General features: G+C 40.1%; 1 protein-coding gene across 2 annotated transcripts in view; it reads right to left on the reverse strand.

Moving 5' to 3' along the window:
• The window catches only part of pnpla7b (patatin-like phospholipase domain containing 7b), a 329041-nt gene that overhangs the window by 42276 nt on the left and 262912 nt on the right, over nucleotides 1–23853 (reverse strand). For both annotated transcript variants that reach the window (XM_059994311.1, XM_059994312.1), the window contains exons 28-31: nucleotides 17892–18008; nucleotides 17393–17462; nucleotides 1918–2034; nucleotides 1030–1178 (exon numbers count right to left, since the gene is read on the reverse strand). In XM_059994311.1, the coding sequence (XP_059850294.1) occupies nucleotides 1030–1178; nucleotides 1918–2034; nucleotides 17393–17462; nucleotides 17892–18008 (453 nt within the window). The remainder of the gene's footprint in view (nucleotides 1–1029; nucleotides 1179–1917; nucleotides 2035–17392; nucleotides 17463–17891; nucleotides 18009–23853) is intronic.

Here is a 23853-nt window from a genome sequence, read left to right on the forward strand (position 1 = left end):
CCACTGACTAGGCTCTAAACAGTACCAAAACCTTTCCCATCTATCTCCCCCTCTCTTCCTCTCATCCAAGCTGCTTCTGTGAGCTACTGGTTATCCACCTTAATTTTTCTATTTGGCTCAGTATCCTACTTGCCCTCAAAGCTCAAATACCTTAGGTACATTACAGATGTACCTATCTGCAGTGTAAGAGCCCATGGAGTTACAGGGAAGTTACTAGCATGGGTGGAGCATTGGCTGGTCGGCAGAAAACAGAGAGTGGGAATAAAGGGATCCTATTTTGGCTGGCTGCTGGTTACCAGTGGAGGTCCACAGGGGTTGGTGTTGGGACTGCTGCTTTTTACAATGTATGTTAATGAATTGGACTACGGTATTAATAGATTTGTAGCTAAATTTGAATGGCGGAGCAGATTCGATGGGCCAAATGGCCTACTTCTGCTCCTATATCTTATGGTCTTATGTAACTCAACTATGCTGTTGGGAATTGTTTGACAATTTGCTTGAGTTTCCGGATTCTGGCCAGAGACATAAATTCCAAAACTGAACTTTACAGGTGGTCCAAACAATATGGAACAAAAGTGACTAAATGTGATTGGAATTATTGGTCATTAGCATGGTTAGTTTATGCATTTTGGTCCTTTGAGCATCAAGGTTTAATTTATAATGCATTACAGCCAACATGTTCAGAAGACGAGACAGATCATTTCCAATAAAAGCTAGATTTATCTGTTGTGATATAGCTGGACATGTTTGCTGTCTGCTGAGTTACAAACTCTATCCAGCTTAGCAACACAGTTTCAATGGTAGGGAAAAGTCCTCAACACTGAATGCAAGGTTACCAAATGTACTATCACATTAGGGTAATTGAGCAAGGCAGCTCTGTAGAATTATGGTATTAGATGTTATTGCTGATTTAATTTTGTATGTCATGCTAATTTTATGCTGAGTATCTACTTAGAACCATGCCACCACTATTGCTATCCCACTGGCACTATGCAAGATTGGACCAAAACAACATCTTTTTAAGTTTACCTTCACTTTTGTAGCCCAAGGATTAAATCGTTTCCATAACAACCACCAGCCGGACAGTGAATCGCCATAATTTGTTAGATCGGTTTCATCCTGACTCCCAACATCTATCGCGATCACGACCTTTGCACCCATAGATCTGGCAACATCAGCTGGAAAGAAAAGAAATTCGAGTCTTTTGGCATTAGAGGTAGGAGAAAATCGGACACAAATTCATAGACAGTGAAACAGGAATACTTTATAGCTTATAATAAGAATTGGAACATCTATATACAATGCAAAGAGTAAAAAATTACATTAAGCTTTCCAAAGAAACCATTTTTCTTTGTAAGTAAATAACTAAATGCTTGAAGTGCTAATTACTATCAATATACATGCTTTTCAGAGCTAGAGAGGCTTAGCACCTAATTATCATTAGCTTTATTAATTTCCTTTGATCCTCTGAAGTCAAATAGGTTGTAAACTGTGTCACTCATGAAACAGTGGTGAATTGCTAGCTTAAACCTCAGGGTTGCTGCATTAAACGATGCATGGGAGTGAAACCTGAAGTTGTGGCAATTTTATTGTGCACCGTTAGTTGTATCTGGTAACTTCATTAGCAAATTTCTTCAAGAGGAAGGCTCATGGTCACAGGAGACTATTTTTAGCTAATTAGTGAAAGATCCAGAGACAAGATGCAGTGAATTTTTTTTCAATGTAGCCAGTTATGAGTTGGAATATGCCATCTGAAAGCTTGTTGAATGATGATGTTATGATAATAATTGGGGAGTGTGTAAATCTGGCATAAGTGGGCCATTAGACAAGGTTCAACTTGCATTAGCGAGATTCTTCCTTTGTTTCTGTACTAATAGACTTTCACCAGACGTGTTCATAAACACAGCGTTAACGTACCTGGCAGGTTGTTGATATATCCACCATCCATGAGCAGGTGGCCATCCTTTGGATCACAAAGAGGAGGTAGGTAACTTGAGAGGGACATGCTGGCTCGACAGTATCGCCACAACGATCCTGTGATGAGCATCAATAATCAGCATCACTGACGTACAGTCAGAGAGGCAAATTTTGTTAACACTAACTTGATAAATGCAACCTCTATGGCATTTTATCTATCCTCAATTTAACCTACTTTACAGAGGAGAAATGTATCTGCTGCAATTTAAATCACATTTTTAAAATCATTGAATCACTGAAGGTTATAGACACAGGATAACATGTCAATGGAAACTGTTGCCCATCAACCTTCAACTCACACACGACCCCATACCACCTCTGACCCCTCTCTTACCTTCCCTTCTCCTCCGCACACTGGTTACCTCACACTTTGTCCTGACGCAGGATTTCGACCCGAAAGGCTGACAGTTCCTCCTGATCTACTCCCCACCCTCGATAGATGCTGCTAGACCCACCGAGATCCTCTGTCACTCCAGTTTAATGCCACTTGCCGCCGTCAGCCCCAGTCCTTCAGCTACGTCACTTCACTTCAACTCCCATTTTCTACCCCTCAGTTAATTCCATTGCTCTGCTGCCCAAACCCTTGAGTCCATGAGCTTCAAATCTTGCGAGCTTGTTTGATACTGAGTATCAAAATCAGGATCAGAATCAGGTTTAATAGCACTAGCATAAGTCATGAAATTTGTTGTCTTTGTGGCAGCGGTACAATTTAATACATACTAATAGTGAAAACTGAATTACAGTAAGTATATATTAAACAAGCAGTGCAAAAATTAAAAATAAAAAAGTAGTGAGGTAGTGTTTATGGGTTCAATGTTCATTCTGAAATCAGATGGCAGAGGGGAAGAAGCTGTTCCTGAATCGTTCAGTGTGTGACTTCAGACTCCTGGTACCTCCATCCTGATGGAAGCAATGAGAACAAGGCATGTCCTGGGTGATGGGTGGGGGGGGGGGGGGGTCCACTTAGTAATGGATGCTACCTCTTTGAGACATTTCCCCTTGAAGATAACCCGGATACTACAGGGGCTGGTGCCCATGATGGAGCTGACTAAGTTTACAAATCTCAGCAGCTTTTTTCGATCCTGTGCAGCAGTCCCACCCCCCATACCAGACAGTGATGCAGCCAGTTAGAATGCTCTCCACGGTCTATCTGTAGAAATTTGCAAGTGCCTTTGATGACATACCAAATCCTGTCAACTTCCTAATGAAATATAGCTGCTATCATTCTGAAAGTTCTCTTCGACCTCTGATATCCAAACTCAAGATCAGAAAATTTATGGCACAGAAGGCAACTAATCTGCTTGCCCTCTCTGAAGTCACTGAGATAAAGCAATTCGGACTGATCCCATTCCACCATTCTCACACTGCTGCCCTGGATGCCATCGTTGATCAAGTGCTCATCTGGTTCCACATACCCACATTTCAGGTGGTGGATTCCAATCTCTGGGTAAAAAAATAGTTCCACACTCTCTTGGTCCTTTCCTCACTCTAAGTGGATGCAAAGGGTTCAATGTATCAGAAAGTGTGGAGCACAAAGGGAGCTGCTCAACACATTACATTTGTACCAGCTCTAAAAGTGCCAGTCCAACTGCACCCTCCAGCTCCTGTATTAAACCTCTAAGCACGCATCAAACAAGAGAGTTTTTGCCATCACTGTGAAACAGGGGAATTCTCCTGATCAATTTTATCCATAGAATTATTGTGCACAGGAGGCAGTCAATTTGATCCAGCACATCTGTGTTTGCTATTCAAGCTACTCCAGCTCTTGGTCTGTGGCCTTGTGAAGCTCAACTGAATACCTTTTAAATGCAATGTTATCCTTACAGACAGTGATTTGGATTCCCAGCATTCTAGGTAGAAACCTGCACTCAACTCTCCTCTAATCCTTCCACTATTAATTTGAATCCCAAGTATTCTCCACAGGACAGTGATTATAATCTGATTCTAATTAACTCACTATTTGCAAAGCACAAACCAGCACCAGTTTTCAAAACAAGCCTTGTACTTCTAATGAAATTTGATTGACTGCAAGGTAACTTAGGATGTACTAATGTTGCCAAAAACAAAGCATACACCAAAGTTTTCCTTTGTGAAACAAGGTCATAACTGAATCATTATCTTTCTTCCAAGTGTCACTTGACTTGCAGCTTCAACAATATTCCTTCTTTGCACGTGTGGAATGCTTATTATCAAAGCAGGATGTCACTCATCTCTTTGGAACAAGCTGCTGGTCTATATCTGGTTCCTATAAATGGAGAAATGCTTCAAACTTGTCTGGACTTCAGCACCTAGAACCAAACCCCTTAATTGCTCTGTTCGGTTTTTGGGGCGAGACAGATTTATGTCTGGGTCCGACCAAATGTCGAATATTATCCTTTGCCTCTCTCCTGGCTAGACGCTTGATCCTCCTCAGATGGAGAGATGTTGTCCCGCCCACTCATGCTCAATGGCTTAATGACATCATGGCCTGTTTGGACCTCGAAAAAATTCATTATTCAGTTCTCAATTCCGATCTAAAGTTCCATAAGGTCTGGGGACCTTTTATCGAGTACTTTCATAACCTTCCTCTTGACTAGGGTTTTTTTTTCTTTTCAGTCCCCTGCTTTCAGCTCCTTTTTTTTTCTGGTAGAAGGCATTATTACCCTCTGTTGCTGAGTGCATTCACAGTCTGGGAGTTTGACTGTCCTGACTTATTCTCTCTATATTGTGTTGTGGTTGGTCTGGAGTTGTTGTTGTTTTTTCTTGTGTTGTGGGGCTTGGGGAGGACACTAAGCTTACTTGTCTTTAATTTAGGTGCTTTTTTTTTTTGCTAAATTCTCTTCCTTTGTAGCATATTGTTATTGTATGCTTAATTTTGCACTGTTTTAATGTTCCTCATTGGGATTTGGGGTTTTTAATTTGTAAAATGTTTTGAAAAACTAATAAAAAAATTAAAAAAAAAACTTGTCTGGACTGGGGAAAGGACAGTGAGGCAAATAGAGATCAAGAAAAAGTACTGCTCAAGTGTTGCCATCACAGTCAAATGGGCGTTAATACAGCTATCAACTATAGGATCAATTCAGAGACACAAGAGCCTACAGATGCTGGTGTCTGAAGCCAGAACAATCCACTGGAGGAACTTAGCAGGACAGGCAGCGTCCGTGTAAGGAAATGGACAGGTCAATAAATTGGGTAAGAGGAATCAGATGAAGGGATGAGACCCTTGACTGCCCCATTACCTTCCACAGATGCTGCCTGACTCAGAGCTCTCTAAGCAGATTGTTTTTTGCATTGGATCTACACAGATTGGCGATTCTGATGCAGTTTGCAAAACCACTGCCTAGGAACACCAGGCAGACCACATACAAGAGAGCATAGTCTGGAGTCAGTGTCAACATGTTTAGGTGATCAATAAAGCAATGAGATGCTGCTCTAATGAAATCTTAGAGCTCCTGGAGAGATGTCTAAAATATTAACAAAACATGGCATTAAGATAACTGTAGAATCTGAGATGTTGCAGAGTAATTCCTGAATTCCTGTAATCATTTCTCTCTTTAACAATCACTTGTTATAGCTGCACCCAAATGATTGCAAGCAATGCTGAGTAGTTTGCAAACTCTAATTACATGCTGCATTCTGATTGCAAACTAATTTAACCTTTCACATAACTCTAGTGGAAATACGCAAGTTCAAATGGCAAATGAAATTCAAACAACAAAAACAGGAGTATAATTTTTCCTGGTAAAGAGAACGAAGAGAGCACTCACTCTTTGGAATGCAAGTAAATAATCGAAGAGTAAAGGTATCTAGGACACAGAAAAATGAGGCAAGTTGCTCTGGTCATTGGCGTGCAAATGAAGGTTTGTTAGGCTTTCTCTGTTGCAAGTTGGAGCTATGCTGTAAATTCACTCATCTATGACTTCTATCCACTGCAATCACAGCTTCATTAATCATGCTTATTCATTACCGCACTGAAGTGAAAGTAAATGAATGTATTTTGAACAGAACACAAAATTAGGGTTAAGTGAGTGTCACTGGTAATGGTGCTTGAAGAAAAAAACTCAAAGGTTTTAAAACACGATACAGTGGAAGAAATCCTTATTGTAACATGCATCCCAGATAGTTAATCAACAATCTTTGAACTTGGTAGTGTGCATTTCAACAGCAGTAAAAGAGAAGTTCAGGTATACACTGGGCCTGGCATCAACCAGGGGCTGCTCTGAAATTTACTTCTTTCGGTTATTTCCCAAACGTCCAACAACAGCAAACAACCCAACACCTGTCCATCACTCCCACCCCTACTACTGACTGAATACTTCACAAGAGGGTTCAGCAGAGAAGTATGGCAAGTTCATTTTCCTCCTTTTCTTTAACAAAATATTACTTCAGATTGAGACAATACAGATACTACAGCCTACATTGGAAAACTATGTTGATTATGAGAAAGAGGATTTATTGACCAGATTGAACACAGCAAGTATCAGGTTGCTGTAAGATGGCAACCATTTAATAGTTCAAAAAATTAACTGCATTGTCAGAAGGTTGTAATGAAAGCAAAAACAGTTTGCACCAGATGTTCACCACTTGGTATCTTGTCGTTTCTTAGCACATTCCATCCACAAAAATCTGTCCAAATCAAGTTAACATAAATAGAAAATATAGAGGTGGTTCCTGAAGGTACATAGTTACTCTACCAATGAAGATTTGCCAACCAGGGAAAGCTAAGTACTATAAACTGTAGTTTGTAGTGTTATTTTCTAAATGCTTTTCTAGCCAATAATACCGAACCCAATGCTAAAGCTGAAAATTCACTAAGTTTGACTTGCGATCTTTTTATTTTTGGAGTTCAGAATAAATTCAGTTCTAATGGGTCAGCTGCTCACTTTAAAAGAGAGACAGATTCTTACCCAATGAGAATGGTGGAGGGGAGGGGGTGGTGAATGGACTGAGGATTTTAGAGATTAAAGTCATGATCTTCTTTCCAGATAAGAAACAGAAATGGAAGATGCAAGGTTGATCCCTGGAGGATCAACAGACATACTGGGTCTGTGTGGACAATAAGATGTTGGCTTTCTGGAGCAAAGAATTCTTAATGTTCATCAATGTTTTCAAAGAATGGATTCTTCCTCATCTCAGCCTTAAAGAGGTGCCCCCATTTCTGGTCCTTCCCTCTGGTGCTAGACTATCTGATGAAGAGAAACAATGCTCCTAGCATTTACCCAGTTAAATCCCCAGAGATTACTAAGTGTTTGAATAACATTGTTCTTATAAACCTGTTCAACATTTCATCATCAGACAATCTCACCATATCTGTGGTAATTGAGTGAACTACCTCCAATCACAGTATTCTTTAAATAATGAGACCAAAACCATACACAGTACTCTAGTTATGGTCTCACTGGTGCTTTATACAGGCATAGAAAACTTTACTGTTTTTATAATCAAACCCTTTGCAAGCCTTCATATGACACAGAATCTTGCCAGTTTTGTGCTTCGTGCACAAGTACCCACACATCCCTTTCTGCTGCAATTCCCTGCAGTCTTTCTCCATTTAAATAATAATCAGTTTTATTATTGTTTTCTTCCAGAGTGAGCAAATTCACAGCTTTCACATTATACTGTATTTGTCAGCTTTTGCCCAACCTGATTATGTCTCTGCAAACTGGATCCTTCTTACTGAAGATAGAATTTGTATTATCTGCAAATATGGTTAAACTTTTATTATTTTCTAAATCTGAAGATAAATAATAAAATGTAATATCTTTGTGACCTGACATAGCTCAGCAACAAATCATCCTAAAATTCTGCATGTTCAATTTGGCATACGGACATGCAGTGCACTCTTAAAGCTTTTGAAAACCATCATGGCCCTCCCATAACCCAAAGGGGGGGGGGGCTAAATAAAATTTCACTTATTGAGAATTGTTAAGATTTTTTTTCCCCAGATCATTATGACATACTAAATATTTGGGTCAACCTGACCCAAGTACTTCTGGTTTACCTGAACAATAAAAAGAAGCTGAATGTTTTGTGTACGGAGTTTCTATAATTTAAATCAGTTAAACAAACTCATCTGAAAGAAAGAACTGAGCTTAACACGACTAGAGTAATGCCTTAGATACCATTTCAGAGGCTGTTTGCAATGACCAGGGAATTATTTTTGGATGTTTCAGTGGAGCAGGAAAAACTTCCGTCATTAATCTATTCTTGGCTAAAGTTGAAGACAAAATGGTTTTGACACTGGGAAAGCTACAGATTCAATTTTTAAGCTCCCTTTAAATTTGACATATGGTATCTCCAAAATGTAAGATTAATTGGGAACTGTAAAGGAAAAAAAATTCTAAAAGATTACAAACATTTTGTCTGGGATGGAAATACAATTGCTCACAAAGCAGTCACTGACGCATTAGATCGAACATTGCAAGATCTTAGACAATAATAAATTAATGTGAGATGCTAATTTGGGTGCAGGAGTTCCCAACCTGTTTTTTCAAATGCCACAGGCCCCTATCATTAACTGAGGGATCCATGGGCCTGGGTTGGGAGCTCCTGCTTTAGTGCTAGTTAGAGATTAACATCAAACGCCACCAGTAATTTCAGAACGTACTGAAGCAGATGAATTTAAAGCCTGTATTAAAGTACTAAATATTTGAGAAAATATTAAAATAATTAGGCTTGAAAACCAATATGTGAATGCGTTTGGCAGAGAAGAGATTTCAGTTCCTAGTTCAACTTGGCTATGTTATGGTCATCACAGAGCACACAAGAATCACTGCAAGTTTGTTAGGCTTAATCTCAAAATGTTGCCCATGGACATATAACCCCAGAGTTAAAGATAAAAATATTCCATACATTTTACATCAGATTCAAAGGAAGAAATAGCACCGACATTGAAATAGTAAATTAACACATTGTGCACAGCTTTTCTGTACCTGCTTAGAGAATTACATAAAATTCAATTTAAGGCAGCCATGGAAACGATGAAGTTAGCATAATGCTTTACAGTGCCAGTGATTACAGATTTAGGTTCAATTCCTGCCCGCCTCAGCCTGTAAAGAGTTTGTACGTGGTTCCCGTGACCAGCTGGGTTTCCTCCAGGTGCTCCAGTTTCCTTCCACATTCCAAAGACATACAGTTAGGGTTCGGAGTACAGAGTTGTGAGCATGCCATATTGGTGCCCAAAGCATATTGGCACCTACGGGCTGCGCCCAGCACAATCGCTGGACTGTTGGCCGTTGATGCAAACGATATATTTCACTGTATGTTCCGATGCACATGTCACAAATAAAGCTAATCTTTACCTTTAGGTATGTACTTTAAGTGTAAATATACCATTGGTAGCTTCAGTTAAACAACACAATTTAACCCCCTAATTATATTACTCATGGCATAATTATGTATTTAAGTTAGACTTTATCTCATTTACAAGGAGCATTATAAAACTGAATTGCATGGAAGAAAATGCAAGGATACATAATGGCCAGCATAAAACCCAAACAACATTGGGTTTAGCAGTTAGTCAAAGTTTAAAGTTCAAAATATATTTATTATCAAAGTATGCTTACATTATATAACCTTGAGATTAATCTCCTTACCAGCAGCCACAAAACACAGGAAACCAAAAGAACGCATAAAAAATGTAAAATGTGCAGGGAGAGAAGAAAACAAACTGTGCAAACAATGAAAATAAACTAATAGCATTCAGAACAAAAGTGAGTCCATTGACACCGAGTCCACAGCAGGTCGGAACCACAGCCTCAGTTCAGCGCAGAGATGAATAAACATCACGAAGCCCGGAGAAGGCCACAGGCTCAGCCTCAGTACAGCGCAGAGTTGAGTAAATGCCATGGAGCAGCAAGCAGAACTGGCCTGTCACTCACCTCGGGCCCTGACACCCTGACCTTTTCAATCCATCTGGCCAGGAGTTTAAATCAGCCAAACATCAGGTCATTCCTCGCACCATGATTCCTCGCTCAGATTCGGGCCCTGCCACCACATTTTGACCCATATCAGACCTTTCCAAATCAACATGGCACTTAGATCGATCAAACCTCACTTGAAATGTGCACGTTCGAGGCAAAGTCAGGGCGAGTGGAGTGGAGCAAAGTCAGAGTGCAGAAGGGCAGATTCGAGGCCTGGCCAGCAAAACCATTGTCTTGTTAAATATACATATTGTGATGAAATTATACAAGCTAGCATTTGGAGTATTGTGTACAACTTTGGTTACCCTTTTGTAGGAAATACAAAATTACGCTGGAAAGTGTTCAAAGATGACTTACTGGAATGAGGGTCTGAGTTATAGGGAGAAGCTGAACCGGCTAGAGCTTTATTGATTGGAGTGTAGGAAACAGAGAGATAGTGGAATATAACATCGGAAGAGGCAAACAAAGGGGTTGAATGCACGCAGTCTTTTGCCCAAGTAAATGGAATACAAATTATTGGGTATTAGTTTAAGATGAGGGGATAAAGATTTAAAAGGGATCTGAGGGACAGCTTGCCCATGCAGTGTGCATATGGAATGAGCTATCAGAGGAAGTAGTTGGAGCAGGTACCATAACAAGATTTTAAATAACATTTAGACAAGAGCAGATATGAAAGATTTAGTGGTGCACGGGTCAAACATAGGAAAATGGAACTATTTTAATTGAGAGTGTCAGGAATAATCAGAATGAACTGTGCTGCAGAGGCTACAGACCAAATGGCCCACCATTGCTCACATATTCTATATTTCTATTTTGCAATCATCATTTCCTTTAGATTTAAGGCTCTATGGTTTGCTAAGGCCAATCACTGATACTCAGGAAGAATACCATTGCCTAAGGAAATTAACGTGAGGATAGTTATGTTTCTCCTCTGCACTTTGAGAGAATCTTGAATGTTATTGTTAAAATGCCTATCCTTACAGAATAAGACTTCTGTTTCTGAAGGGAATAAAGAATCACAAGATTCCCAGCTGTACAAGGACATGAAGGTGATTTATTAACACTTATATGTACAAGACACCTCCAAAGATAAAGGGTGTTTCACGTCAATAACGGTAATAATATTCCATGAGGAATATCACCCTGCTAATGAAGAAAACGTTTCTAATTCCAGTGCAGCCCTGGTAAAATGAAAGAAAAGTTTTTCATCCACAGGCATTCAAATATATCATCAAAATTCACCACAACTAAACCAACAAGAGTAGGAACCCCACCTTATTCCTGTAGCAAAGGCATACAACATACTGTATGCATTGAACACAATATACAATTTGATAGCAGACTCAGAGGGCATTACCTTAATTTGATTAACTGAAATCTACAAAAATGTAATTTGCTCTACTCATTAATGTAATTAATATCATTATATTACAATATGCTATAACAATTTCTCTCTCTTTCTGATGTGCTGATGCCTGGGGATATTACTAAGGCTCAGATTGCATCTACCTTAGCTCCACATTACAACTTGTAAGCTGACAAGCGATGTGGACATGGGGATCGGGCAGCAAGATTCTACTGCAAAAGTTGGGGGTACATTTGCATTGTAATTTGGGTACCATTCTCTGGAAGGTTTCAACACCACAAGACGTTAAAGCTTAGAGAATATTGGAAACCCGTTGTACAGTATCTTCAATAATGAGTGAAGAGAAAATGTGCTTGAAACCATATTTCAATGTGAAATGCCTAAAAAAAAGCTGATCACAGCGTGTGGGGTTGAAGTGTGGACAGTTAAGCATAAGATTCAGAAGGATGGTGCAATGCTGTGGAAAATAAACCACTTCAAAAGCAGTGACAAAGAGCTTCCTCAGACTTTCCTCTGAGGTCAAGTTTGCTGCCAGCGGCACAGGTGCTGGAGAAAACGGGGTCTGCTTCATAATGGGTAATGATATGATGGTAATCAGGTGCTGTGCTCAGCTGACAGACACATCCAGAACTATATATAAAGACTATCAAAAAAAATCATAGAAGAGCTGGAAGCAACAAAATGAAATGTTAAGCTTTTGTTTGTAAGATATAGTCACTGGTGAGGATTCAGCATTATGTTCAAAGTCAAGGCCTTAATTTTCTGGCTAAATGTTGAATTAAAGTAGCACTAAGCTGTCAAGAATTCTTTCAAAATTCCATGGATTTCGCAAGAGACATGGTAAAGTATGTTGCATTCAACATCATTCAATCATTCAAATCCAATTTTTTAAATTATACTTTTCCTCTTAAATTCTTATTCCTCTCAAAATGCTTGCTGGGCTATCATGTGACTATGGCCAGAAGCAATTTAGGTTATTTTCCTGAGTTTGCTAGACCATTAATCCATGATATCAGATTTAAATTTAATTCTTTCTTCAGTCAATGTTTCATATACAGGTCACCTCGAGGTTATAGCAGGGCTTGATTCCAGTGAAATTCTCATAACCCGAACAGTTCACTAGTTGGAAATATGACCGTGAATCTAGTCCCCAGGTGGCAGAAGATGACAGCAGCTGGTGCGTCAATCCTGCTGGTCTCTGAAACACTCATTCACATGTACAGACAGGCATTCGTACAATGGGAACGCATGAATGGATTGCCTTACTCCTGACATCACAGGTTGTGGCCAACTCCCTTGTTCATCTTCCCTGTCCTTGGGACTTTCAGGGCAACTATGCAACTGCTGACTGACTGGATTACCTGGACAAGAATTAGATCCGGTTGTTTTGGTAGCACCACTTTAGTGTATTTACTGACCATGATACTTCTAGTGATTGCTGTAAAAGAGAGTGTTAACATCTTAGGTGCAGTGATCGAAAGAGGGCCTGCACAATGCCAAATTCAGTGAGCATCAGAGAGTCGGAAAAGAGGGAAACACAGAGCTGAATTCGTTGGGGAGCTGGCTCACCCCGGTTGTGAGAGAAGACAGCAGATTGGTGAGACCTGTGCCTGAGGCCGTATCTGAGGGAGTGAAGCAGCCTCACTCTAAGCAAGGATCAACCATTCAGATCTTGAATAGGTCTTTGCTTAGACTAACAGTGCACATCAAGAACAAAGACACATGGTTTTGGAGTTAGAAACAAACAGGTATGACATAATGCACAGCACTATAAACAACAGGCAGGTGGGCATAGGAGATGGTGTGGCATTGTTGGTTAAAAAAATGAAATCAACTCCTTAGAAAGAAGGGGCATAGGATTAGAAGATGTAGAAGGGCTTGTGGGTAGAGTTGAGAAACTGCAAGAGTAAAAAGACCCTGATGAGAGTTACATACAGGTCTCCAGGATGTGAGGTATAAATTACAACAGGAAATAAGAAAAGGCACACAAAAAGGGCATTTTTACAATGGGCATGGATGATTTCAATGTGCAGGTAGACAGGGAAAATCAGGCTAGTGCTGGGTCTCAAGAGAAAGAATTTGTAGAATGACTATAGGATGGTTTTTTAGAGCAGCTTATGTCAAGGGCACTAGGCAAAAGGCAACTCTGGACTTCTGGACTGCATGTTGTATAAGAAACGGCTTTGATAAGGAAGCTTCAGGTAAAGGTAGAGATCTTTGAAGAAATACTAGATACTAGAATGGTTCCAGAGGAATGGAAAAATTACAAATGTCACTCCACTCTTTAAGAAGGGAGGGAGACAAAAGACAAGAAATTATATGCCAGTTAGCCTCACTTCAGTGGTTAGCAAGATCTTAGAGCCCATTATGAAGGAAAAGGTTTCAGGGAGGGGCTTGGAAGCACATGATAAAATATGCCCAAGTCAGCATGGTTCTGTTGGATTTATTTCCAGACTGACAAGGGAGAATCAATGGACACTGGTTACTCGTATTTTCTGAAGGTCATTGACAAGGTGGCATATATGAGGCTGCTAAACAAGATAAGAGTCCATGGTAATACAAGAAAAATACTAGCATGCACAGAAGATTTGCTGACTGACAGAAGGCAAAGTGAGGGAATAAAGGGGGCCATTTCTCGTTGGTTGTCAGTGACTAGTGGTGTTTCACAGTGATTGCCACTGGGTCTGCTAATTACGCAATATCTGTTAATGGCCTGGATTACCGAATTGATAGATTTGTGGTCATATTTACAGATGATACAAAGATAGGTACATGAGCAGGTAGTGGTGAGCAAGCAGGGAATCTACAGAACAACCTGGACAGATTAATAGAATGGGCAAAATCGTGGCAGATAGAATATAACATAGGAAAGTAAAAGGCCATGCACTTTGATTAAATTAATAAAAGTATTTGCTGATCAGGGAGAAGATTAAAAAAATCAGAGGTGGAAAGAGACTTGGGAATCTTAGTGCAGTGAATATGAACAGTGCATTTATCTTCTTTACTACTTACTGATTCAAGTTAACTTTTGGGAATCTTAGTGCAGGATTCCCAAAAGTTAACTTGAATCAGTAAGTAGTAAAGAAGATAAATGCACTGTTAGTATTCATTTCCAGGGGACAAAAAAAGTTAAAGCAAAGATGTTAAGTTGAGTCTTTATAAGACAGACTACACTTGGAATACTGTGAGTAGTTTTGGGCCCCTTATCCAAGAAAGAATGTGCTGGCATTGGTAGCCCCCAGTGGAAGTTCACCACAATGATCACAGGAATGACAGGGTCAACAGATGAGAAGAGTTTGACAGTTCCATGTCTGTACTTGCTGGAGTTTAGAAGAATGATTCAAAATACAAAGTATGTATGCAGTATACAACACCTTGCCACAGACAGCCACAAAACAAAGAAACACCATGGAACCTGTTCAAAGAAAACATCATAGAACCATAGAACACTACAGCACAGAAACAGGCCTTTTGGCAATTCTTGGCTGTGCCGAACCATTTTTCTGCTTAGTCTAACTGACCTGCACCTAGGCCATATCCCTCCAAACCCCTCTCATCCATATACTTGTCCAAGTTTTTCTTAAATATCAAAAGTATCCGCATTAAATATCCGCATTCACCACTTTATCTGGCAGCTCATTCCACATTCCCACCACACTCTGTGTGAAGAAGCCCCCCCAATGTTCCCTTTAAATTTTTCTCCCATCACCCTTAACCCATGACCTCTGGTTTTTTTCTTTCCCAGCCTCAGTGGAAAAAGCCTACTTGCATTCACCCTATCTATACCCATCATAATTTTATACACCCCTATCAAATCACCCCTCATTCTCCTACGCTCCAGGGAATAAAGTCCTAACTTATTCAACCTTTCTCTGTAACTCAGTTTCTCAAGTCCCGGCAACATCCTTGTAAACCTTCTCTGCACTCTTTCAATTTTATTAATATCCTTCCTGTAATTCAGTGACCAAAACTGTTCACAACACCCAACACACAGAAAAAAATCCAAATCAAGCAAATAGCAAAAAAATTAGCAAATAACACGCAGAATATTAAACATCTAACCACAGACTCCTTGAAACAGTTTAGTAATGTTCTGCGTAGTTCAGTTCATTTAATGCTGCATCATTCGCTGAGTACAGGCTGCAGAGCTGGCCCACATCAAAGTGCCCCAATCAGAATTATGCAAAAAAAGCAATAAAATAAAACGTAACCAGAAACCAAAAACACATATAACATGTACTGAAGAGTCCTCAGAAACAAGACCAATCAACAAACTGCGCTGATCAAATCTTGCCCAAGACCAAAGACTCGTGCACTTCCTCCAGCAGCAGCGAGCAAGAGGGAGGGGAAGACCAGTCAAACATAGCTGGACTGTGCTGAACACCTCCTCGCCTTGAGCACTCATCCTTGTTAATTTTGCTCGACACTTTAACTGGCAAGATCAACCAGTAACAGAGCTGATCGTGGGTTTGTGCTCCACCATTAGGCTGCGTGCTCTATTCTCAACCTCGCTCTCAACCGTGCCAAATTTCCTCAGACACAGCCAACGTGCCGCATCATTCAGTCGACCCAAAAACACATTATAAAAATGTAAATTATGGGGTCCAATTGCACACAGAGTAGTAGCAGAAGTATATCTATAAGAAGTAGCAGTACTTTTGTGAACTGTCCGCAAGACGTCACCGTTAGTCATGTTGGCTGCTGGTACCATCTGGCTTTGCAAGAATGAGAGGGCTTTCATTGCAATCAATTGAATATTGAAAGGCCTTGATAGTGGACGCAGATAGGATGCTTCTAATCGTAGGAGAATCTAGGACCAGAGGGCACAACATCAGAATAGAGTGGCATTCCTTCAGAACAGAAATGAGGAAGGATTTCTTTAGCCAGAAGGTGGTGAATTGGTGGAATTCCTTGCCACAGATGGCCGTGGAAACCAAGTTATTGGGCATATTTAAAGCAGAGGTTGATAGGTTCTTGATTATCAAGGGCTTCAAAGGTTACAGGGAGGAGGGAGGAGAAAGGGGTTGAGAGGGAATCAGCCATAAACAAATGGCAGAGCAGACTCAGAAGCAGATTTAGGCCATTCTGCCCATTTGGTCCAATGGTTTAATCTGGATGGGTGGTGAACAATGTTCCGGGAGAGTATGACAGGGGCTCGTGGTAGAAGATTTTGTGCAGGAAAAGAATTTGATTATTCTCAATGTTTTTAAAGCACCAAGCACCTGGAAGGGTGGGGAAAAGCAAAGACTAAAAAGCATTTTAAACCAGTATTAGACATGACACAGACCTGACCCGTACAAACATGAACAGGATTCATCCTGTTTGGCAATCTAAAACAGTTCAGTTACAAAACCGAAGGAATGCATTGTTCCAGACTCATTTCCATTTATACTTATTTTCCTCCATGTTAATTTATTCATTATATGTATTTGTTTACAATCTATTTATAATGCAAGTGAAGAACTTCAAATCGAAAAGCAAACTTCATTTTCCTATGAACACTAATTAAGTTAGAAATATTTCAAAAGACAAAAGAGGACTTGGAATGTTAAAGCTATAAAAGTAACTATATAACACAAATACATTAAATACTTTGCCTTAAAAAATAAAACCCATCTTGGCAGTGATTTGAAACTATGCGTTAAATCCAGATATCTCTGGCCAACATGGACTCTGTCTTGGCAGAGTGATAATTATAAAAACTACAAATGGTCGCATACTGGGACAGAGTCCATAATGCAGTCCGGAACCTGAACATTTTGTTTCTGAGCTATGACAGCTTGAGTTAGTCAGTACTCACAAAAAGGAGAGAAGCTGGAGCTGGTAGGGGAGGGAGGATCGACAGACACTTCGTTGCATAAAAGATTAGGCACTTAGAAATAACAAGTTACACTTTGTTTTACAGATTGTAAGAAACTGAAATGAACTTAATGAAAATGATTTTCCTGTGACGGCGCATCCGCCAGCCTAATGCCACTGATTCCCAAACTACGAGGTGATTCTTCCCAAACGCATAGTTTCTTCAGTGCAGCAAGTTTGGTCTAGAACTTTGTTACAAGAGTACCTCTCTGCTCAAGTCGTAAGCCTTACTTACGGGTCAATAAAACCTTACTAAGGCAGGGAAGGTCAACTACCAAGGTGCACTCACCATCAGTATGAACCCGCATGGCAGATGCTGTTATATCTGTGGTGATAGTGAAGTAAGGAATCCAAAGGTCCTGCAAAATAAGTAACAGCCTCTGTTCAGTTACAAGGAAGCCAAAATCCTTTCCTTGATCCAATTTCTGCCCTTAGTAATCATGTGTGTTCCGTTAGACTGAAGGATGGGGGCAAGCTGTGGACAGATTAGAATGATCAATCGGAGAAGCAAAGTCAACCAGTAGTTGAGACTTGACAGTAAATATACTTTAGGGAAAGCCAGATAATCACAGATAAGGGAGGATGCAATTACTTCATCTAAAACCATCAGCAAGAGTAGAAGGCAGCTTGTGCAGGGAAGATAGAGGCCTTGGTCAGATAGATGATATGAACTGCATGCAACTCTTCTCCAAAGCATGCAGCTAGAGTGCAAATTCAGAATATCTGCACATGTTGGATTGATGCAGCTTATTTCAACTGATTCCAAAACTGATAGGCCCATCTCCTACCTCTATCTGCTTGTCTTCAAAGATCTTGTTAATACTTCTATTGAAAGCAGATCCTGAGAACATGGAGGTGATCGGATACGTCAAATCCAGCACTTTTTTCAAAACATTTGTCATTTCCTGTTAACATGAAGAAAACAAACATTAACTTCAAGAGAGTCAGTCAAACAAAGACCCAAATTGCAATAAGCTATTAGAAGGCTAAAACGTTCTTTTTCCAGAAAGCATTTTTGAATATCTTTTCTGTAGCTTTAACATAAATATACAAAACAAGACTTTCAACCTAACAGATCAGTAGTGCTTCTGAGCATCTTTTTATGTCACCAATGTAACATTCCATTCTCTCCCTAGTGTAATCATCCAACCTTTTCAGAAGGGTTATGTTACTTCAACTATTATTAGAAAATGAACACAGATTTTTAATTTTAAACTTTTCACTATTTAAAAACAAAATCACAATGCATAGAATGCAAAATGAAGTAGAGTGCTTAAGCAGTCACGGTGAATAATAACCCCTCAAAGTGCTAACAAATGCATTGGACCACTCAAACAGACATAATACTGGGATATTGACAGACTGTACAATCATGAATCAGATTAATTGAGTACAAATTTTAACCTTACAAATAGAGCTGTTTTCAGTTAGGTCACACAACTGTTCTATGGTACTTTAAAGTCTGTGATGCTCCCTAAAGTTACACAGGAACAGGAGGAGACTCATCAGTCCCTTTGTGCTGAACTAACAATTGCATCTGGAGTGAACTAAGGCACAATTCCATTTAACCACCTTTGTTACTTACCTTAGGTTATCTTTCAAACTACAATACTGTACTGTGTAAATGTCATTGGCACCTGAGACTTTTTATGTAATTTTTGTTTGAGATGTTTATTTTGTCTTCTGTGTCAGCAAAAAAAGAGCAGATTTTAAATTTACAAACATTAATTTTCCAAAATATTAATGTTTTGGAGACATTTTTGTGATTTGTTAAAGAAAGTAATAGACCACTTTTCAAATAAAATCTTGATTGCTTTGTAGGTATATAGCCCAGTGCATGGTCAAACAAAGATAAACAGGATGCTAATGAGTTTTTCGAATAAAGGAAACAATTTCTCTCTTACTTATTGAATATTTTCATAATTTTAAAATGTGTATGTTTTAGTCACTGTTAACTAGAAGGAAAGGTAGGACAAATTTGTTTTGAAGCACGAAGGTTGAGGGGTTCCCTAATAGAAGTGTAAAGTTATGAAAAGCATAGATAGGGGATAACATCTCACCATCTTACCCAGAGTGGAAATGTTAAAGTGCAAGTTCAAGGTGAACGGGGAATTTTGAGATCCATGAGGCAAGTTTTTTTTAAAATTTACAGATTGGTAGATTTCTGGATTCCAACATTTCTCAGTCTTGACAATGAACTTCAGATTCTCATTTGCCTACGCAATTTAACAGTCTGCCAGTATCTACACAACTTGTTCCTCTCAATTTGAAATCTTCCACCAACTGCAATGTACAATGTTGGTCACTTCATCCAAGCAAAGCTGCGGCCCATGTACAGATCCCTGGGAATGCCACTTGTCCCTTTCTCTCAATCACAACACATTCCTTTTCTGCTCAAGTAGGGCACTTATCTACTCATGTACAAGGTTACTTCCAGTTGCAGTCCCTTCCATTTTAATATGAATAAACTCTTCCAGAAAACTTTATAAAGCTCATTTTGAAATACAACTTTCAGGATGCTTTGGTGTTCACCCTACTAATGATCCCTTCAAAACAAATACTGGGCAACAATTTAAAGTGCACATTTTACACCTAACAAAGGATAAACATAGACTTCCTGTTATCTCATTGCTGTCACCACCCAGTCACACATATCCATCTGTATGTTGCTTGGTGATGTAGAAAGAACTAGCATATGCAAGTAACATATCTACACTGTTCTGAAATTCAAATCAAGACCAAATAATATCAAGCAGATGTCTTTAACAATGAATCTGAGAGCATAAGGCAAGTATCGAAGGAAACTAATTATAACCATGCACCCATTTCAGTATCCAATTTGAGGAGGCTTGCCTGCAGGATAGCTTGGGTTAAATCAACCAGCATAAGCAATTCACAGTCTGATCCCTTTTGACAGATAAACAATATTAAGCACTTCTGTACTGGGATACTGATTTAGAAATAACACTTATAGGAAGAAGTACAGTTGATGTTTTGGGCCGAGACCCTTCGTTAGGGTCCTGACAAAGGGTCTCAGCCCGAAACATCGACTGTACTTCTTCCTATAGATGCTGTGTTCCACCAGCATCTTGTGTGTGTTGCTTGAACTTCCAGCATCTACAGATTTCCTTGTGTTTGCGTTTAGAAATAACACTTGTTTCAATACCTACCTAGACTTTAGTAATTCATTGCCTCACACACAAAATGCTGCAGGAACTCAGCAGGCCAGGCAGTATAGTTGATGTTCTCATCTTTTTTTCTCCAGTCCTGATCGAGGGTCTCAGCCTGAAACGTGGACTGCACTCTTTTCCATAAATGCTGCCTGGCCTGCTGAGCTCCTCAAGCATTTTGTGCGTGTTGCTTGGATTTTCAGCATCCGTAGATTTTCTTTTGTCTGTAATTCATTGCCTTGTCCATTTTGATGATAAAAGCTTGCATAAGAAAAAGATTATTCATTCATTCATCTAGTCTAAATTTTAATTTAGTTTTTTTACATTTAAAAAATGACTTGTAGCATAACTACCATCGAGGCCTTCCATTGGTCGAGGTTAACCATGGATGTTGTGTCCCAGCTGTCTACTTGACACATAAACCAGGGCAGTATGATATGCATAATTATTTTTGAAAAAAACATAAAGGCAATTTGCAATCATATTAAATCTGTTAAAGTAGAGCCCTGGAAAACTAGTCAGTTGTCCTTGTAGAAACTTCACACCAACCTAGATTGCATGAGACAGATGGGATTCAAAACATGTTCAAATTATTGGCTGCAGAGAATTTAAATTTGCTCAATTTTGAAGGGGATCTGTGCAAAATACATACATCCATACCCAGATGCTTTGCTTCAGGGTGGAGGAAGGAGGTGCAATTTCCATTCTTTGCCCACCCTGAGTGCACATTTCAGCAAAAAAACATTTATGTTTACCTCTGCATCATTTCTGCCTTCCTCCCATCATCATGGGTTCAAATTCTCAGTCTTTCCTCAGTAAAAACTTCAGTATTGCAGAGCTCTGGGGAGTATGGGTGCCCAGGGGGAGCTTGCCACATCCATTCCAGGGCATTAGGGTTAGGGTTAACCCTAACCCTAACCCTAACCCTCACTCACCTTTGGTCCCCACCTAACACTCAACTCTCACCAGAGGCTCCAAGTAGCTACTTACATGCGACTGCGGCCACACCCTGGTATACCACTTCAACAGGCAGGCTAAACCAGGTGAAGCTTGCTGGGAGCCTCATAGCGCCATGAAATAGGGACATGCCTGTCCTAGCATGCAAAGTCAGCTCCGGCGGACGAGCTCTGCAGTGAAGTCCAATGGGTTGGAAGGCAGTACTGCAACGATCCATGGACATCAAAGGGTGTGACAAGGCATAGAAGACGTCATGGTCATCTACTGCAAACAAGGAAGACCCAGGTTGTGATGCTTACTTGTACCACTGGACATGGACTCCTGAGGTTGAGAGAGTGGAATTGCCCCAGTGCAACAGCTCTCCCACTTTACGAACTGTCGCATGCAGGTTTCTGTCATTGTCGGACAAGATGGATTCCAGAGCTTCTCTGGGCAGTTTTATTCACATCCTAACCTAACTCTAACACATGAACCACAGTCACTGATGCCATACATTTAACATTCCCATTATGGTCAATCTCTGCAAACCCTCTCCAATTCCAATCCCCACAGGCTGGGCTTCTCCAATTCTGCCAGTTTGGGTAATGTCCTTTCCGCTCATCAGATACAACATGTTAGCACAGCCTCCAGTGGTGTACTCTGCCAATTGGCCAGATGTCCAGGTTTTGCTGAGAGTAGGACTCTCTGGGAAACAAGTGCTCAGGTCAAATTAAATTTCAGTCTCAAAAGGATATATAACTTAAAAAAAACTTCAAGTCAGTTGTGAGATGAGGTAATCAAAGTGAACTATGATTAGTGAGCTACAAGTTCACTAATCAGGTACCTAAAATGAGACACATTCAATTATACCTCAAAAAGTATATCATTATCAATCTAGCTAGAAATGTCTAAGGAACAGAGCATAAACACAGATCCTAATGTTAGATGTGTGTAAACAAAGTAGGGAGCAGAAACCCCATCAGAATTGCTATCCTCTAGAAGGCTAAATCAATTTATGTTAACATTAAAAAATTAAATTCAGAACTTCTGCCGCCAACGATGTCTTGTCACTCTGACAGCAAGCTGTTTACATGTACTGCATTAACTTAATTGTGATGATATTTTGATTTGTGGTGTTGTGTGTGATATATGTTTTGTGGGTGCACCATGGTCCAGAGGAACATTGTTTCATTTGATAGTACATATATACAGTCAGATGACAATAAACTTGAAGCTTCAGAATTAATGACAGTTATCAAGTAAGTAGATAGTGGTTAACAAAATCTGTTGTCAGCAAATGTCTGGATTGGGGATGGGGAGAAGAGAGAGGTGTAATTCTGGTGTCTGGTGGACAGATCTCATTGTTTCCATATCTGGCACCAGTTCCTGAATCAAGCACTCCATCTTGAACTCCAGCTTGGCGAGAAATCTCCAGAAAATGTGCTCCAAGAACTTTGAAAAACTGTTACATCCTCTGTGATTCACTGACTTACAACCACTCAAAATGGAGCCAAAGTTTTCAAAGGGACAGAGAAGTTCAAACCCTAAGAGCAGCAGCACTTGGCTACAATTAACATAACAACAGAATAAATGCAAGGCATAACAAATGAAGTCCCTATGAACCTGCAAACACCTGCTGCCTCATGGTGGTAGAGTCTGCAGATCCCAGAAATGATTTATCAGCTGTCTGAGATCCTACAAAACTAAAATGGATGAAGATCATCCTTGATTCATATTATCCTAAGATGATATAGCAGTGGGTCAGAAGGAGTACAGAATTGCAAGATGCCCACAAGGCACAGTCTTTTGATCTTAGCACTGCAGCCGTTTTAACACACACCCCCCCCCCCCCACCCAAAGAAACAAGCTAACAGCATCCTGAACCAGACTGAATCCCAGATCTGCTCCAGGACCAGCCAGCGTACGCCCAAGCCAAGACTCAGTCCCATGTTTCCACAACAGTGGGGCAGAAATGCATAACAACTGGATCAATTCAGCAGTGCAGAGAAAGGAATGAACATTCGTACGAGAGTGAGCAAAATCAGCCCAACCCTCATCTCCGTATCCAACACTCGGGCTTCCAATCTATTTGGGCCAATTTTTAATTTGTCCAAGTACCAAGTAGTGCCACGTTCCGGGACCCACACTCGGGTGCCCCGATATGTCTGGGCCACTCGGCCCAAAGCCATTCTCAATCTCACTAAATCGACTCGGCACTTAAAGCAATCCAAATTCGCAAATGGATTAGGTGGACGGGTATTGAAACACTTCTGCATCAGTTCATCTCCAAATCACTCACTCCATCTCCAGCAGCAACACGAACTCTGCCTCCATCTGAACCTTTGTCAATGTAATTTTCACTGTTGTCATTGTCGTCTTTGCCTCCCTTTCCTTTGCGTGCTGCTACCATCATTCCATCCATGTCAACTCACTGATGTTGTCAACACTCGATAGGCATTCCCATTATGTGTTGTTTTTTATTTTGAATTAGCCTCGTCAATGATGGATAAATATGCATGGCGCAATCTCCACAAGTCTGAAGGCAGTGAAGCCGTGGTTTCTAATCCTGCTAAGAAACAGAAACTACAAAAAGTACATCGATCCAATGTTACATACCTGCAGCATGGTTTTATTCCATTCTTGT

This window comes from Hypanus sabinus, chromosome 18, assembly GCF_030144855.1.
Source record: "Hypanus sabinus isolate sHypSab1 chromosome 18, sHypSab1.hap1, whole genome shotgun sequence".
NCBI classification, from domain to species: Eukaryota; Metazoa; Chordata; class Chondrichthyes; order Myliobatiformes; family Dasyatidae; genus Hypanus; species Hypanus sabinus.